The sequence below is a fragment of the Zingiber officinale genome, chromosome 3A (genome assembly GCF_018446385.1).
Source record: "Zingiber officinale cultivar Zhangliang chromosome 3A, Zo_v1.1, whole genome shotgun sequence".
Lineage (NCBI taxonomy): Eukaryota > Viridiplantae > Streptophyta > Magnoliopsida > Zingiberales > Zingiberaceae > Zingiber > Zingiber officinale.
The window spans coordinates 161,699,635-161,716,739 of NC_055990.1; the positions used below are offsets into that span (position 1 = coordinate 161,699,635).

General features: G+C 36.0%; 1 protein-coding gene across 2 annotated transcripts; it reads left to right on the plus strand.

Annotated features, from left to right (window-relative positions):
• Positions 1-661: 661 nt before the first annotated feature.
• LOC122053159 (1,4-alpha-glucan-branching enzyme, chloroplastic/amyloplastic-like) lies at positions 662-16,875 on the plus strand. Of its 2 annotated transcripts, XM_042615075.1 has the most exons (15): positions 678-819; positions 948-1,102; positions 2,473-2,589; positions 2,723-2,927; positions 3,021-3,090; positions 9,520-9,789; positions 9,854-10,760; positions 11,807-11,923; positions 12,099-12,161; positions 13,062-13,169; positions 13,694-13,795; positions 15,669-15,736; positions 15,807-15,888; positions 16,105-16,221; positions 16,309-16,875. In XM_042615075.1, exons 3-15 carry the CDS (start codon positions 2,578-2,580, stop codon positions 16,573-16,575), a joined length of 2,388 nt encoding a protein of 795 aa, XP_042471009.1. In that variant the 5' UTR covers positions 678-819; positions 948-1,102; positions 2,473-2,577; the 3' UTR covers positions 16,576-16,875. The 2 variants fall into 2 exon arrangements, with proteins under 2 accessions (XP_042471007.1, XP_042471009.1); XM_042615073.1 differs by lacking the exon at positions 948-1,102 and having other exon boundaries at positions 662-819.
• Positions 16,876-17,105: the final 230 nt, after the last annotated feature.

Here is a 17,105-nt window from a genome sequence, read left to right on the forward strand (position 1 = left end):
TTATCAACCAAAATATTTATATTAAAAAAGCTATTTTTATTTTAATAATACTCTTATTTTATTATTATTATTATAAACAGTTTGGTTATGAGATAAATAATTTTATTTTTAACAATTCGGTCAAAACTCGTTATAAAATTATTATAACATTGATTAAAATCATTTAAACTTAATTAAAGCTTCTCTAATAATGTTAAAACTCTTAAAATATTCTTTTTAATTTATGTCATCAAAAATTACTTTATATTATAGCATTCTTATTAAAGTTATTATAATAATATTACAATAAAAATGTTTTTAAACAAAAAAAAAAAGGATGAATGGTTTTTTATTTTTTAAATATAGACTATATTTTTATGCTGATAGCGTGGCCATTTGTTTTTGCCCAAATAGAAATGTCGAGGGGTGAAGGTCGGGTGGCGACGGATTTGGGACGGTTCAGAAACCGCAAAATACCGACGACAAGCATCCCGTGTTCGCTGACTGCTCAAGCAATCGTCGGACCCACATCCGAGAGGCCTACATCAATTGCTACCCTCACGGGATGACGAAATCCCAGGTGGGTTCCACAGATACGGCTTCGTCCCTTGATGGTATGTGGCTAGTATTATTTTCGAGTACATTTTGAAAGGGTAGCTTTACCGATGCAGAAGGAACGATAAATATACGGCCGTGAAGAATCGCAGGAGAGAGAAGCGAGAGGCGCCTGAGGCCTGAGCCGAACGTTCCCGAAGCAGTTGAGGAAGAAAAATGCTCATATGCTCTTCCTCCTCCCCGCCTCTCTTCCTGCCTCTCCCTTCTTCATGCCGAACTCTCAAGGTGCGATCGCTTTTGTTCCTCAATGATCACTTCCTTGCATTTTGATTGCTCCTCAAATTGATTACTTGCTGGTGATTTTGCTTCCTCCGAACTTTAAGCTATCGTCGTGTTGTGATTATGATTCGTAGGTTTCTCTCGTCATTTCGCTTCGTCAGATGTTGTTAGATCCGAAGTTGGCCGTGCTTTTCCTCTATTTCGTTGATTTGCCTCGATTTGCCATGCAAATGTAGATTTTAGTCAATTTCCGGTACCAAAGGAGCTTCGAGTTTTCATCAGTCTTGAGGCGAGTTTATTATTGCTGAGTTTGTTATTTTTTTTTTTTTTGTCTTCTTTCTGTTTTTCTGATGTCTGAGTTTGTGGTAACGTGTGCTGTATGTTCTCGAGTTGCATGAATTGGAAATTCAGCTATGTCGACTCATTTGAGCGTATTGAACATCTATGTTTCCTAGGTAAGACTGAATGTGTGATATAGGTTTTTCTGTCTGGGCCAACAATATTTTTTTTTTCCTTCTCTAGATTCTACTTCTTAGAACAATGGAGTACTTTAGCCATTTGTTGCTAGAGCATTCAAATTTAGGGAATCATGAGTTTGTAGCACCGCAAAGTCCTTGGAGAAGCTCCTATAATCTGCTGATGTTTATTTCACTTCAAATGCGCCTAGTTATTCTCACTCCTATATTCGCACTGATGATCCTTCTGCATGTTTATTTCTCGTTGTCAAACTTCCCCTGTTTTTTTTTTTAAAACTATTTTCTATTTTAAGATCAGGAACATGGAAATTATAGCGTGAACTTAAGCATCCTGAGGTTTCACGTGGGTTAACTAGTACAAAGAGAATGAACTGTCTCTTGCTTTAGGCAATACAGAAACATCAATTCCCGTCTCTTTACCATTACTCATGTATTAAGAGTTCTGTCTATATAAGCATGAATTAGCTCACTAACCAAGATCGCACAATTTTTTTTACTATCGGACTTAGCATTTCTAGCTTTAGAGCCAAAAATGACTACAGAATATTTGTTCTTTAATCTCAAGCATTTATGACTTTTGTTCTTTCTGCATGTTGGCTAAGCTCCTTCTCAAGATTAAAATTTAAAATACTTGTCACTCATTATGTACCTCTGCTACATCCAGAAAAGTATTTGAGAAACATGTCTTCTTCCGCATCTCTCGTAGCAATGAATCTTTTATGTTCTTTGATGATCTAATTGTTCTCTTACTCTTTTTATCAATAAATAATATACAGAAAAATCTACTGGGAATGGTAACAATTTTAGTTGACTGCTTATGACAATTAATTAATTGGATTAACTAAAATTCTAGATTACTTGTGTCACATATAGGATGTAACTGATTTATACATACATGATCTGGTTGTTAGGAAAAATGGTTTCCAAAAAGTTTATGCAAGATATGCCCATGGCTTCTATCTAGAGCTAAATCTTATTGAGGTCATGTATATAAATTAGCACATTTAACATAATAAACTGATAGGCAATCTGAGATTAATTTGGTGGAGTTCAAGGTTTTAAAATGTTTTAGATTGCTTATTGACTATTTCTTGAAAAATGTTATTTTGATCATTTGAAGAATCTCAATCTTCAATAAATTTTGACTCTTCATGTCTTCCTCTAAATAATCCTATTGTAACAGGTCGCAATCTGTCATGGTTGTGCAAGACGCCAATCAGCATTAGTGGCGAATGTGTCTGCAAGTTTTGCTGGTAGATTACCTTTCTTTTATCAGCAAAGATGGTACATGAACAACAAGGTGACGACTACTTGAGTCACAATAACAACCAAATAGGCTGGAATATTTGCTAACAGTCTATTTGAACATATAACTGACTATAAGGTGGAAACTACTGAAATTATTGTTTACTTTCTTTGGGCTTTCCAACAAGGCTGAACGACATTTTGCAATATCATCTGTTGTGAAAGAAAACCAAACTATGACGACTAGCACTGAAGATGTTCAACTTGGAATTTTTGAAATTGATCCATCATTGGAAAAATTCAAAGACCATTTCAGTTATAGGACAAAGAAATATGTAGAAACCGAATCAATGATCAAAAAATATGAAGGAAGCCTTGAAGCATTTGCTCAAGGTAAGCTTTCCATGATTAAGCATATGTTGTTAACAGTTTTACTTATTGCCTGATATGCACAATTTGTCCTTTATATTTTCTTGTCTTTCCAAGGCTACCTCAAGTTTGGATTCAACAGAGAACAAGATAGTATTGTCTACCGTGAATGGGCTCCAGCTGCACAGTGAGTCTTCGAGCTTTTCTCTTTAATGCCATCTTGAATAACTGAAGATTCTTCATTTATTGCACTTCTTGAAGTGCATTTGTGATGGAGAATTTGAGTAAAACTAAAGAAGAAGTATCCTGGTTGGAGAACAATTTGCCCTTGATTTACATTTTCAATAATAGCCTAGGCACATCACTTTTTCTTTTTGGAAGTGGGTAGTGAACCTAATCTCTGTTCAGCAATGGAGAGTTTAATTATTCGAATTAGTGTTTCACACGTTATTGGCTATGCTATCTCCACCTTTCTTGTGTGTCATTCTAGTTGTGGACGCACTTTCTCCCTGGCACCTGATTACCAAGCTGTGTTGTCTGTGTGATAATGCTGAAGTGTTCAGCAAGAAAAATTAGAAGAAACCAAGGGTATCAAGTTTGTTCAATACATGATAAGGATATGGCTCCTAATTCAGCACAATGTGTAGAAAATAATTAAATATTTCCTTTTTGGAGAGTCAATCAAATCATTGGGGAAAAAGGATATAATCAATTAGATTGATTTGATTGAGAATAAATGTTTTTGGTAGAATAATTTTTTCTTTCTTTAATTATTCTTTTACTTTTTTATTAATTCTCATTGTATAAAAGTGTATCCGTTGTTCATGAATAATATATGTGAGAATATTTTTTACATGGTATTAGAGCAAGGTTCCTCTCTGTAAACAAACACGTGTGAGTCTTCTTCTCCGAAGACAACCACCATGTCCACCAATTCTTCCACTTAGTCTCTGAGTGAAAAAACCTCAATCGCTATCTCTTCTTTTTCCAGAAGCGACATTTCATCTTTGCAAATTATGACCCACAAGTTGAACTGTTGGGGATCGGATGACCGGCTAGAAGGGGGGTTGAATAGACGTCACCCCTAAGTCGATTGCTTCTTTCTACAATGTTAATACGCAAGCGGAAATACAAACAAAGCAAGTAGAAAGTTAAAGATAATAAGAAAGAATAAGCAAACCGTTACAGGCCAATGTACGTGGTTCGGAGATTAGGGCTCCTACTTCACGTCCGTAAGGTGGGCGATCCCTATCCGTCGGTGGATTAGCCCTTGGTAAACTCCGGCTATCTCAAATCTCCTTGTGGGTGGAGAAACCTCACCACAACTTTTACCAAGACCTCTTAGAAGACAATGAACACTTGAGACTTTGGTGACTACTAATTAAGTTTTAACCAAGTTTAATTTCGTCACCTTGGCCAGCCATCTCAAGTTTCATTTTATAGAGCTTGGGAAGAAACAACCTTGTTGTTTTACTATTACCGGTCGATTGGTCCTTACACCAGTCGATTAGTGCCAGCCCAACGGTACTCCATAGAAGTTGCGATTCTGCGAACGACTCTTTTCTAGTCGACTGCTACAGTGCACCAGTCGACTGCTACAGTGCACTAGTCGACTGCTACAGTAACCCCTGTGATTTTACCCTGAGTACAATCTTTCATGCACTCGTACCCTCACGACTCACTTGACCCTTCCTTGCAGCCTTGATCTCTTGCCTTCAAGCCTTCTTCCTTTGGCTCTCGTCCCTCGGATGCATTCAAGCCCGCGGCTTGTCCCAATGCAATCCTTCGTGTATGCCTCGAAGTGTGCTTCTCTAAACTTTTGTCCTTGCTGCCTTGTCCATGGTCTCACGGATGCTCCATTCTTCACTATACCCGAAGCCATCAAGCTGAGTCATATGTGTATCTTGCAAATTTGCACATTCACATATACATATCAAATAACAAGGGTAAACTTAATTTAAACCCTTCACCCCAAACATCAAAACACATGGTCACACCGGATCTTCGGGATTGCTCCAACATGAACGAACATAATATTTGCAATGGGCACAGTTAGTAAAGACAGTTATTCGTAGCAGAGGGATGTTGGGTTATCTTACAGGCGACTCTTCTTAGCCCCATCAAGTATCTCTAGTTCAAGACAGCTAACGAGGTGTGGGACGTGGCTCGGAAGATGTATTCTAATCTCGGCAATATTTCTCAGATTTTTGAGTTACAATCAAAGTTGAAAGATTTGAACAAGGTTGAAATTTGGTGACACAGTACTTCTCTAATCTTCAAGATCTTTGGTAAGAAGTTGATCTATTCTTTGAAAAAGATTTGTGCATTGACTATAGTGTCAAAATTCGCCACAATATTGAAAAGGAGCATGTGTTTGATTTTTTGGCGGGTCTTAATCATAATTTGGATGGGATACGCGGTTGTATTGTTGCACATGACCCATTTCTCTTGAAGAAGCCTTCACGGAAGTCAGGCGGGAAGAAGCTTGTCGCAAGGCTATGCTTATTGATGAGGTCATTACACCACACATTTCAGCTTTGGTTTGCATAAAATTCCATGCCAAATCAATATTAAAATAAATGTCTTTGGTTTGAACATGGCAACCGGCTAAGGCACTCCAAGGATAAATGTTGGGGAATATATGGGAAACCATCAAACTGGCAATCACGGAAAAAAAAATGAAGGTCGTGGATTTCAAACTCAATCGAGCCAAGAAAACTTGTTGTCTCCGGATCCTGCTCCCTTTACCAAAGAACAGATTGAACAATATTATAAATTCTTCAACTAAATGACCCTCATTGATTCTGGGGCCTCTGACCATATGACAGGTGACTTGAATATTTTTTTTCCCTCCTATTATCACTATTAGGGCCGACCCCACCTAGTGGGAAAAGGCTTGGTTGTTGTTGTTGTATTATCACTATTAGGATTGTTGATGGATTATTAAGCATAGGCGATATTCGATTATCTTAGCATATCATTCTAAAATATGTTTTTCATGTACTTGCTCTAAAATGCAATCTAATTTTTGTCAGAAAAGTCACCCTTGATAATCATTGTTTTGCTAAATTCTTAGCTTTGTTGTGTCATTTTCTGGACCTACTATGAGGGAAGATGATTGACAATGCTAGAATTCATGAAGGTCTTTATTACTTCGAGGATAAAAAGAGTCAATCTTTGGTGTCTTGTGTTCTTTTTTTCTGATTTTAATGATAGGGAAATAATGTCTTGGCATGCTCGTCTTGGTTATCCTTGTTTTGGTTACTTGAAACGTTTGTTTCCATCATTGTTTACTAATAAGATACTTTATCTTTTAATTGTCAAGTGTGTCAACTAGCCAAGCATACCCGCATCCATTTCTCTCCCAAACGATATAAACCATCTGCTCTATTTTCATTAATTCATAGTGATATATGGGGTGCTTTACAAATTCATACCTCTCGTGGGAAAAGATGATTTATCTCATTTATTGATGATCATACATGGATTACTTGGGTTTACCTTCTTAAAGACAACTATGAAACTAGTAACATCTTCAAAGCTTTCCACAAAATGATCCGGATTCAATTCCAAACAAATATCCAAATTCTTCTAACTGATAATGGCAAAGAATATTTTAATGTCATTTTAGGTGACTATTTAGTAGAAAATGGAATTGTTCAACAAAGCTCTTGTGTCGATAATTCACAACAAAATGGAGTTTATGAACGTAAAAAACGTCATTTGCTGGAGGTTACTCATGCCCTTATGTTTACCATGCATGTTCCAGAATATTTATGAGGCGATGCAATCCTCACTGCTACGTATCTTATCAATCGTCTCCCTAATCGTTCCATAAACTTTGCCACACCTTTGTTTTTTTTCACCCAAACATAGCCACAAAATTTTCAGCTTTAATAATCTACCTTTGAAGACATTTGAATATAGAGCCTTTGTGCTTATCCATGCCCATAAGCGCAACAAACATGACCCTCGAGCTCTTAAAATTGTCTTTGTTAGGTAGGTATTCTTCTACTCAAAAAGGTTATCGATGTAATTGTCCACATACAAAGAAGACATATGTTACTTGCAATATCACCTTTTTTTGAAGGTACCCCATATTTCTCGCAAGAGGGAAAGGATGATGAAATTTTGAAGTTGGTGGAAGAGGAGAACCAGAGTGTGTCACGGCCTAGCTGTGTCACATCATGACCATAGTGATTTCCAGAGCTTGACACGGCCTGGCCGTGTCACACCACATGGTTGTGGTGATCTCCAGAACCCGACACAACCTAGTTGTGTCACACCACACGTGATCTCCAAAGCTGACATGGCTTGGTCGTGTCACACCATATGAGCGTGGTGACAGCTGTGGCAGCCATGGAATGCCCTCAAATGATGATGAAGATACCCTTCCTATCCTTTGTGTTAATTTGGACACCATATCTCCCTCCATGTCTGATTGTATCCAAGTCGGTCTGCAAATTAGTGAAACAGGGGGAGTATCGAGTTAAAATCCAAATAATCCTAGTTTATTCAAGGAGAAAAATTTCTCAAGCTTATGAAGAAATTGTGAATTTTATCCACTGCCAAGAAGATGAACCGATGGTAGAATCCTCTAACAAGTCGGGTACATTTCGTGATCTTGATGTATCAATTGCATTCAAAAAGGGTGTCTGATCCCATATCAAATATCCCATTCCAAACATTATCTCTTTTTCAAATTTGTCCTCCGCATTTCATGCTTTCTCTTCAAAGTTGTCTAGTGAATTGATTCCCTGGTCGGCCATTGAGGCATTAGCTATTCCTTAATGGAAAACTGCCATTCTTGAAGAAATGCATGCTCTCAAACAAAATAATACATGGAATTTGGTAAAATTACCACAAGGAAAAAGTGTCATTGATTGCAAATGAGTTTTCACATTAAGTACAAGGTTGATGGTTCAATTGAAAGAAACAAGACTCGTCTAGTGGCTAGAGGCTTTACTCAAACCTATGAGATTGAGACTTTTGCTCCTGTTGCCAAACTTAATATGGTCAGAATTCTTTTATTATTGGCGGTTAATCTAGATTGGCCCTTACATCAACTTGATATAAAAAATATTTTTCTCAAGAGAGCTTGAAGATGAGGTTTATATGAATCAGTCTCCAGAAGAAAATTTGGTTAGTAAAATTGTATGCAAGCTCAACAAATCTCTCTATAGTTTAAAACAATCGCCTCGTGCCTGGTTCAATCTATTCTCCATGGTAATCAAGAACTTTGGATATATTCAAGGACAAGCAGATCATACACTATTTGTGAAACACTATGATAAAGGAAAGATCACCATTCTTTATCATCAATGGAAATGACAATAAAGAATTGGAAGAAATCAAGAAAATGTTGGCACAAGAATTTGAAGTCAAAGATCTTGAAACACTAAGATATATTTTGGGAATGGAGATTGCTCGAAATAAAAAAGGGTATTTTAGCCTCAAAGGAATTACACTTTAGATCTGTTGAAGAAAACTGGTATGTTGGGATGTAAGCCAAGTAACACACCAATTGAGTTAGGGAATAAGAGAAAAATATTTGAAGAAATCCCAGTCGACAAAGATAGTTATTAGCGGCATGTTGGAAAACTCATCTATCTCTTACATACACGCCTAAATGTTGCCTTTGTTAGCCTAGTAAGTCAATATATGCACTCATCTGAATGCAGTATACAAAATCTTGAGATATATAAAACAATCTCATGGGAATGGCCTGTTCTTTGCAAAAACTGAGGATAGAAGAGTGTGCATACATTGATGTAAATTGGGCAGGATCAATTGATGATAGAAAGTCAACATCTGATTATTGCACGATAGTATTGGGGAATTTAATGATATGATGTAGCAACAAATAATCTGTGGTTGCAAGAAGTATTGATAAAGCGGAATACAAAGCTATGCCTTATGGAATTTGTGAATTCATCTGGAACAAAAGAGTGATGCAAGACTTAAAAATTCAGTTTGAAGATAGTATGCTACTTCATTGTGATAATAAGTCAGCCATTAGTATAGCTCACAACTGAGTTCATCACGATCAGAGTAAACATGTTGAGGTTGATCGTCATTTTATCAAGGAAAAGGTGGATGAAGGCATTATTAGTATTGAGTAGATTTCTACATCTCTCCAACTAACCGATCTTCTTACAAAAGGATTATCTGAACAAGCTCATAAGTTTCTTGAAGGCAAGCTTGGTCTCATCAATATCTACAACCAAGTTTGAGGGGGAGTGTAGAAAATAATCAAATCTTTCCTTTTCGGATAGTTAATCAAATCATTTGTGAAAAAGGATATAATCAATTAGATTGAGAATAATTTATTTTTGGTAGAATAGTTTTTTCTTTCTGTAATTATTTTTTTCCTTTTTTTATTAATTCTCATTATATAAAAGTGTATCCGTTGTTCATGAATAATATGTGTGAGAAGGTGATTATTTTTCTGGTTGAGTATCTGGATGCACAGGTAGAACAGTCACTTTGAACTTGAAATAGATAGAATTTTGGCTTCAAACATGACTGAGAAAATTGATCCTGTCATTCAACTAACTTGCACACTGCACAAACAAAAGTTGATAATTGCTTTTTCTTTATTTTTTTTCTGATCCAGAGAAGCACAAGTTATTGGAGATTTTAATGGTTGGGATGGGTCCAACCACAAAATGGAAAGAAACGAATTTGGGATATGGACAATTAGAATTCCAGACTCTGGAGGCATCCCATCCATTCCACACAATTCCAGAATCAAATTTCGGTTCAAACATGGCAATGGGATTTGGGTTGACAGGATTCCAGCATGGATTAGATTTGCTACTCTTGACCCTACTAGGTTTGCTGCTCCTTATGATGGGGTTTATTGGGATCCACCACCTTCAGAAAGGTCAGAAATATTTGCCCAAAAGGATTCTGGTCACCTTTCTCTTGACTTTCTATGTACTTTGCAGGTATGTATTCAAGCATCCTCGACCTCCAAAACCTGCTGCTCCAAGGATCTACGAAGCTCATGTTGGGATGAGTGGCCCTGAACCACGTGTAAGCACTTACAGGGAATTTGCGGATAATGTCTTACCTCGTATTCGAGCAAATAATTATAACATGGTTCAGTTAATGGCTATCATGGAACACTCTTACTATGGATCTTTTGGTTACCATGTTACCAACTTTTTTGCTGTAAGTAGTAGATCTGGGACACCAGAGGATCTCAAGTATCTTATAGACAAAGCCCATGGTTTAGGAATACGAGTTCTGATGGATGTCGTTCACAGCCATGCTAGCAACAATGTCACAGATGGTCTTAATGGGTTTGATGTTGGACAAAGCACTCAAGAATCATACTTCCATACTGGAGAAAGGGGTTATCATAAGCTATGGGATAGCCGATTATTTAACTATGCTAATTGGGAAGTTCTACGCTTTCTTTTATCAAACTTAAGATGGTGGTTGGATGAGTTCAAGTTTGATGGCTTCCGATTTGATGGTGTGACTTCAATGCTCTACCATCATCATGGAATTAACATGGCATTCACTGGAAACTACAGTGAGTATTTCAGTGAGGCTACCGATGTGGATGCGGTTGTTTACATGATGCTTGCAAACCGCTTGGTGCACAAGGTTTTGCCAGATGCCACTATTATTGCCGAAGATGTTTCTGGTATGCCAGCTCTATGTCTACCGGTCTACGAAGGTGGAGTAGGTTTTGACTATCGTTTGGCCATGGCAATCCCTGACAAGTGGATCGATTACTTGAAGAATAAAATAGATATTAAATGGTCAATGAAAGACATTGCTTGGAGCTTAACAAACAGGCGATATACTGAAAAGTGCATAGCATATGCAGAGAGTCATGATCAGGTAAATCTTAAGTACTAAAGAAGTTTATTTATATGTTGTTATTGTTTGTATGAGTATGACACTTGGAACTGTTTTTGGCCTATGGCAAGTGAGAAAATACTTCTAAATAAAAAAAAATGTTTATGTATTGCAGTCCCCTTCCTTTTTTAACATCTGCAGGTTGAATAAAGAAGCCCAGATGACTAAATCACACCCTTCCCCCTTAAGAAGCTAACAAATTCATGCAAAAAGGAAAGACATTCTGTACCAAAGAGTTCATCTCAACACACACAAAAGGAAAAAAAAATCTATAGCAATGGTTTTATATAGTAAAATGAACAAAGATGAAATAAATGCATGAACAGTCCAATCTTCAATGGGAAAATGCTATCTCATGGATCTACCAGATCTTAATTTGATTGTGGCTGTTATTTAGTCATTTTATATTGCCATTACATTGCAGGCATAGTGGACACTTGTCTTTGCCAGTGTACATGCCTAGGCAATGATGAAGCCCCATACACTAAATACTTTCTCCGATCTATGGTATCTAAGCTTGGTGATACTGAAACATGATCTAAACTGAAATTTGTCACTTTGTTGAATGTCATAACGACACTGTGTCTTGTGCTTACAATTGACACTATGAACTGACATCCTTTACTCAATTTTATGTTGCATCTAGACAGCAAAATTTACAGAATTTAAGGCCTTTAAGATACTAGAGTCTTGACAAACATTTGGACAGAGTAATTCAGATAAATAACCTTCAGCCTATAGTCTCTATTACTTGATGTCTTTGGTGACACCCAAACATATGTTGGCATGAATTGCCCTGGTAAGGGTATGTTATGTCTGACAGTTAGATTACATTGACTGTATGTTGTCACTTGATAATTTGTTGCATTTGACCCTTACGCGCTATACTCGTGTCCCATATTCATACCAAGACTAGCATATCCTTCAAGTGAGGTATGGCCATTTAATAGCTTGAACGGATTTGAATATGAACTAGTGATTCACTAGCATGTTTTAATACTTATGATATTCTTCTTGCCCATTTTTAGGCCATTGTGGGGGACAAAACAATTTCCTTCCTTCTAATGGACAAGGAGATGTATTCAGGCATGTCCAATTTGAAACCTGCTTCGCCTCTCATTGATCGAGGAATTTCACTACACAAGGTTTGTTTTGAAGCTTGGAACTATATCTCTCATGCACATAAAGGACATTTCTATGCCCTTGTTATGATGTTCCTTGTACATCGTTCACTGTTAGTAGAATAATTTCTAAGGCAGTTAGTGTAGTTCTTGTTTTTCTTTATGTCCATTACTTGTCATCCCCTATGAAAACATGCAGATGATTCACTTCATAACTATGGCGCTGGGTGGTGAAGGCTACCTAAATTTCATGGGAAATGAGGTAATAGATCATGATTCTTTATGGTTCTATCATTGAAATTCTGGACAGCATGAAAGTACCATAACTGAACAATATATTGTGAAAGAGAATGATCAAACAATTGCTTGACATATTCTCAACATTCACATATGCCGTCATTATTGAACATACAAAGATTACTAAACCAGCATAAGAGAAGACTACCTAGAGATTTTTAAGGAAAAGGCCTTTTTCCTTCAAAATTTTACATTTTTGATGCCAAAGGAAATATTGACTGACATCAATCAGATTAGCAATGGAGTGATTTTTCTTTGTAAATGGTACGTAATACACAAAGTGCGATATGTTTCACTTATTAGATTGGACACTGACACTCCTTTCTGCACTTGATCGATTGTGACATTGGTTGATTATATATATATATATAACATCTTAGGCAAATGAATTTAGACTTATCAGTGATAAGATGGTCACAAAAATTGGAATCAATGGCCCAATCATCTTGAAAGATAATGGAAGACAAGCTTTTCACCATTGCAGTATTTTCAATCATGAAGCAATTCTAAATGATAAAAATATCAAATTTAGTAACATTAATTTTGGTTTTAAAGATTTTATATAATGTACTTTTTTACTTTGAAATTCAATTCGATTGGCTTCAGATGCAATTCTAAATAAAGAGGCAGAAATGTTTGTATCCACTAAAATTTATGTCATGCATTTTTTTAATGCAAACTGTGATGAATCTTTACTTTGCTCCCATGGACAAAAGTTATGTCCTGTTTTTGATTTCTAATATTTTTTATTTGTTTATGTAATTGTTTCTTAATTATTACAAATGTGACATTATCAGTATTTAGTTCATGATAGTTTATAATCCTTTACTTTACGGCATCATCTAAATCTGATAGGATTTTGTAGTTTGGCCATCCGGAATGGATTGACTTCCCAAGGGAAGGCAATGGTTGGAGCTATGATAAGTGTAGACGCCAGTGGAACCTTGTGGACACTGATCACCTAAGATACAAGGTTTTTGAACATCTTATTTATCATCTAAGCTACTTTATTGTCTACATTTTACTGTGATTCTAGTAATCTCATTCGTGAAACCATCCATTATGAATGCCTTTTATTCATGTGCATAGCAATATTTTTTAGGGGCATGTTATACTCTTTAATTTTCTATCATTATCATGAAGCGTCTTACTGGAACTGTACAAATTCCTTAAACTTCATTCATTATATGGTTTTTCATTATAGAGATAATTTATTATTCACTTCTCATTCCCAAAAGCTATTAGTTTCCACATTCATTTATCTATATACACCAAAGAAATTTCCATATTATTTCTTAGAAATAATAAACCACTTAAAAATAATGGATTGCTTCTACATTGACATTTAGATTCCTCTTCATAAATTTTGCATGAATTGTTAAAATGGAAACATTATTATATATTTACGTGTAAGACACGCCCTCTATTTGTGTTTCTTTTGATTTGTTACTCTCAAATAGTTGACCAAATATATATTATGTTTTGACATCAAAACAGCACATGAATGCCTTTGATAGAGCAATGAATTTGCTTGATGATAGATTTCACTTCCTTGCATCAACAAAGCAGATTGTGAGTAGCACATCTGAAGAAGATAAGGTCAGTATGTCTTTTATTGATTTTTTTTCCTGTATTACTCTCTTAATCCTCTAGACTTCAACCTTTGCATGAAGAATCGCATTTAGGATTTCATTTGTTCTGTCAAATGTTGAATTCAATCTTATACACTCTCTCCAGTGTTGTATGCCCAACTTTTATGACATAAAAACTCTTTTCTTGGTTATTCTAGCTAAACTTGGAGAGTCATTAACTTGCCATGCCCAAGAATAAGATTTTCAGATGTGCTCACATCTAATTCAAATGTTTGTGGCGCTGACACTAGTATCAATCTATAAGCTTAATCACCCTTGATAAAATTGGTAATTATCTATAAGATTAATTACCTTGGATAAAATTAATTACCACATCCTTGAAAATGACAAATCTTTAGAAAAATCAATTGTGGCTAAGCAATTTGATTTGACAAGGTTTAATGTACTGAATTTTTCCTCTTAGCCCAAGATACTATGTATCTCAGCATGTAGTCTGTGACTCAGGTGTTGATTAGTACATAAATAAGTATTATTTGTGGTCTCATACCTTGTTGGGATGGATATGTGGTACTTTCCAATATGCAGATAGGGTAATTGGGGTAATCTACTCATCTGACTAAGTTTCAGAGTTGGTGTTTTCCAATGAAACTGTATTCTGATAGTTCTTCCAGATTTGTTTGCCTATCCACAGGTTTTGAAGATTTTTATATGTTTCTAATTATTCATTTTTATCCGTATCACTTCCCAAACCTTTGAAACCTAAGCATCTCAATTTTCCATTCTCTGGATTTTATTTCAACTCCAAACTAGTGAAGAAGCAGGTTCTTTTGAATCTTATGATTTAGTGGAGCTGCATTAAGGAAAAGCTAAATACTAAACTTCCTATTTCTTATTGCAAGTTAATGATGATTGGATTTTTATAATATGTTCGGTCGAGGTAAGGAAAGGGAATGGAATGAATTATTCCTTGTGATTTCGTTCAATCTTTCGATGCACTCTAGTGGGATGGTGAAGTCATTCCATCTGTGCTATGGTTTAAGAGCTTGAATTGGGTAATCACCGCTACAAAACACAATATTACCTATCAATTTTAAGGTTTAAATGGGAATACAATAAATAATTCTACATATCATTTCATTAATTAATGGAACCAAATATCTGAATTGAATAGATCATTCCACATGTCATTACATTCTCATTCGTATTACCATTCCAGTATGTTCCATTTCCTTTAACCGGGCATAACCTATATATAATCACAACTATTCAATTATTAAATTCATGATTCTTGATAACTTGAGAAACCTGTACTTGTAAAACAGTTATGAATAAGAGTTGAGCTATATTCAGCTCATCTTAAAGAGAAAAATAGTATTTTTTTTTTCCTGATAGGCATGCCACTCTTATTTGAAAATTAGAATTTATTTATATTTGCTTGTCTTGGTAGTAAGATGTGAATTCTAATTAAGGTAATTAAAAATGATTTAAGATGTTTCAATCTTACCAGTGATACATCCTTCATCAAATTTGATTGAAAACAAAATTCGTGTTGGCTTAAAACTCACAGGGATTTTTGATGTTTTGTATTGATCATCTAATTACACTCCTGGGCCAAATGCCAATTATTTTTTCATGGTCCTTAAACAATTAACCTCAAAATGTAATATGTTTATATGTTTTTAGCTACTAGCCTAAAGTACACACATAAATTACACTCAGGTTGTATCCAAAAATGAAATTGACCTGTTGATCATTCCTTTTTGTTCTTGTGTTTTCATTTAAATCAAGTTTATACTAAAAGACCTGTTGATGAGACTGGTCAATTGCTTCTTCTCAACAATTTTACAGTTTGAAACTACGCAGTTGTTTATCCATGTTAGGTTATCGTCTTTGAGCGTGGAGATTTGGTTTTTGTGTTCAATTTCCATCCAGAGAACACCTATAGCGGGTAACTGTCTCATTAACATGATAAGTTTTGTTGAGATATGGACCAGTACTAGCCTTTTCTTACTTTGCAGATATAAGGTTGGCTGTGATTTGCCGGGGAAATACAGGGTCGCACTCGATAGTGATGCTCCGGAATTTGGCGGACATGGACGAGTAAGATGCCATGTTCATAAGTGATATTGTTACACAAGCTACATTTACTTCCTGAGTTGTAGTTGTTCTGGAACAGCTAGTCATGCCATTGCATGTGGGACATTCACTTTTCACAGTGACAATAGTAGTCTAAAATTAGTATCTGCGAATATCTTCAAGCCAAAGATCTGAGCTTAAACTAATCTTTGTACAAACTTACTTTGCCCCTCTTTGCAGGTTGGCCATGATGTAGACCATTTTACAACTCCTGAAGGAATTCCAGGAGTCCCTGAAACAAACTTCAACAACCGTCCCAACTCGTTCCAAATCCTATCCCCTGCCCGCACTTGCACGGTACAGTAGCCTCAATCTGAGGCTTGGTTCTCTTACTGCAAAGTAATTTTGCTATACCCTTCTCTTCATGCCTTATGTTCATGTCAGGTTTATTACAAAGTTGATGAAACTGCTGAGCAACCCGGTGAAGAAACAGCCATAAGTGAAACAACGGTGTCAGGGATTCTGGATCAATCCGAAACTTATGAAACCACTGAAATCCTCCTAGGTGAAGAAACAACTGAAATAGCAACGTTGGCCCTGGATGATTCGAAGATTGATGAGACTGCTGAATTGTCGAGTGACAACAGACCAACAGAGGATTCTCTTGATCAAACTCCTTTAGAAGATCGTTCAGGTGAAATTAGAGATTGAGCATCAAACAGACAAGGAAAACTCTCTTCCTAATTATCTTGGTTGAAAAAGAAAAATGCTCTGTTAAAGGACATTTAACATATGAAAAAAAATATGGGTAAATGTACATAGATCTATTAGAGATGGCCTGTTTTTTAAGGCTGTGGTTGACGGAAGGAGAAAAGTGAGCAAGAAAGAAATTCTTTCATTTTGGGGGAATCGTCGAGGGAACTGAAACACTTCTAAATTTAAGTCTCCCTGTTTGAAATTGCTTAATTAAAACTCCCTCATCTATTGTATAAAATATTGTTTTTCCTATCATCAAAATGTTTTATATTAAAATTATGTTACTAATGCATTTTAACATGCATGACCACAATTGCCAAAAGATATCGAATTGCTTCGAAAACACTAAAGAGATTGATCCGGATGTAGTTGAGGACATGGGAGTAAATAAGGAGAGAAGGGAGGGCATTTTCGTCTTTTCACGCATTTAGGGGTTTGAGTGCTTTTAAGCACTGTTCACAGTGCTCGGGTTTACCCCTCTCACG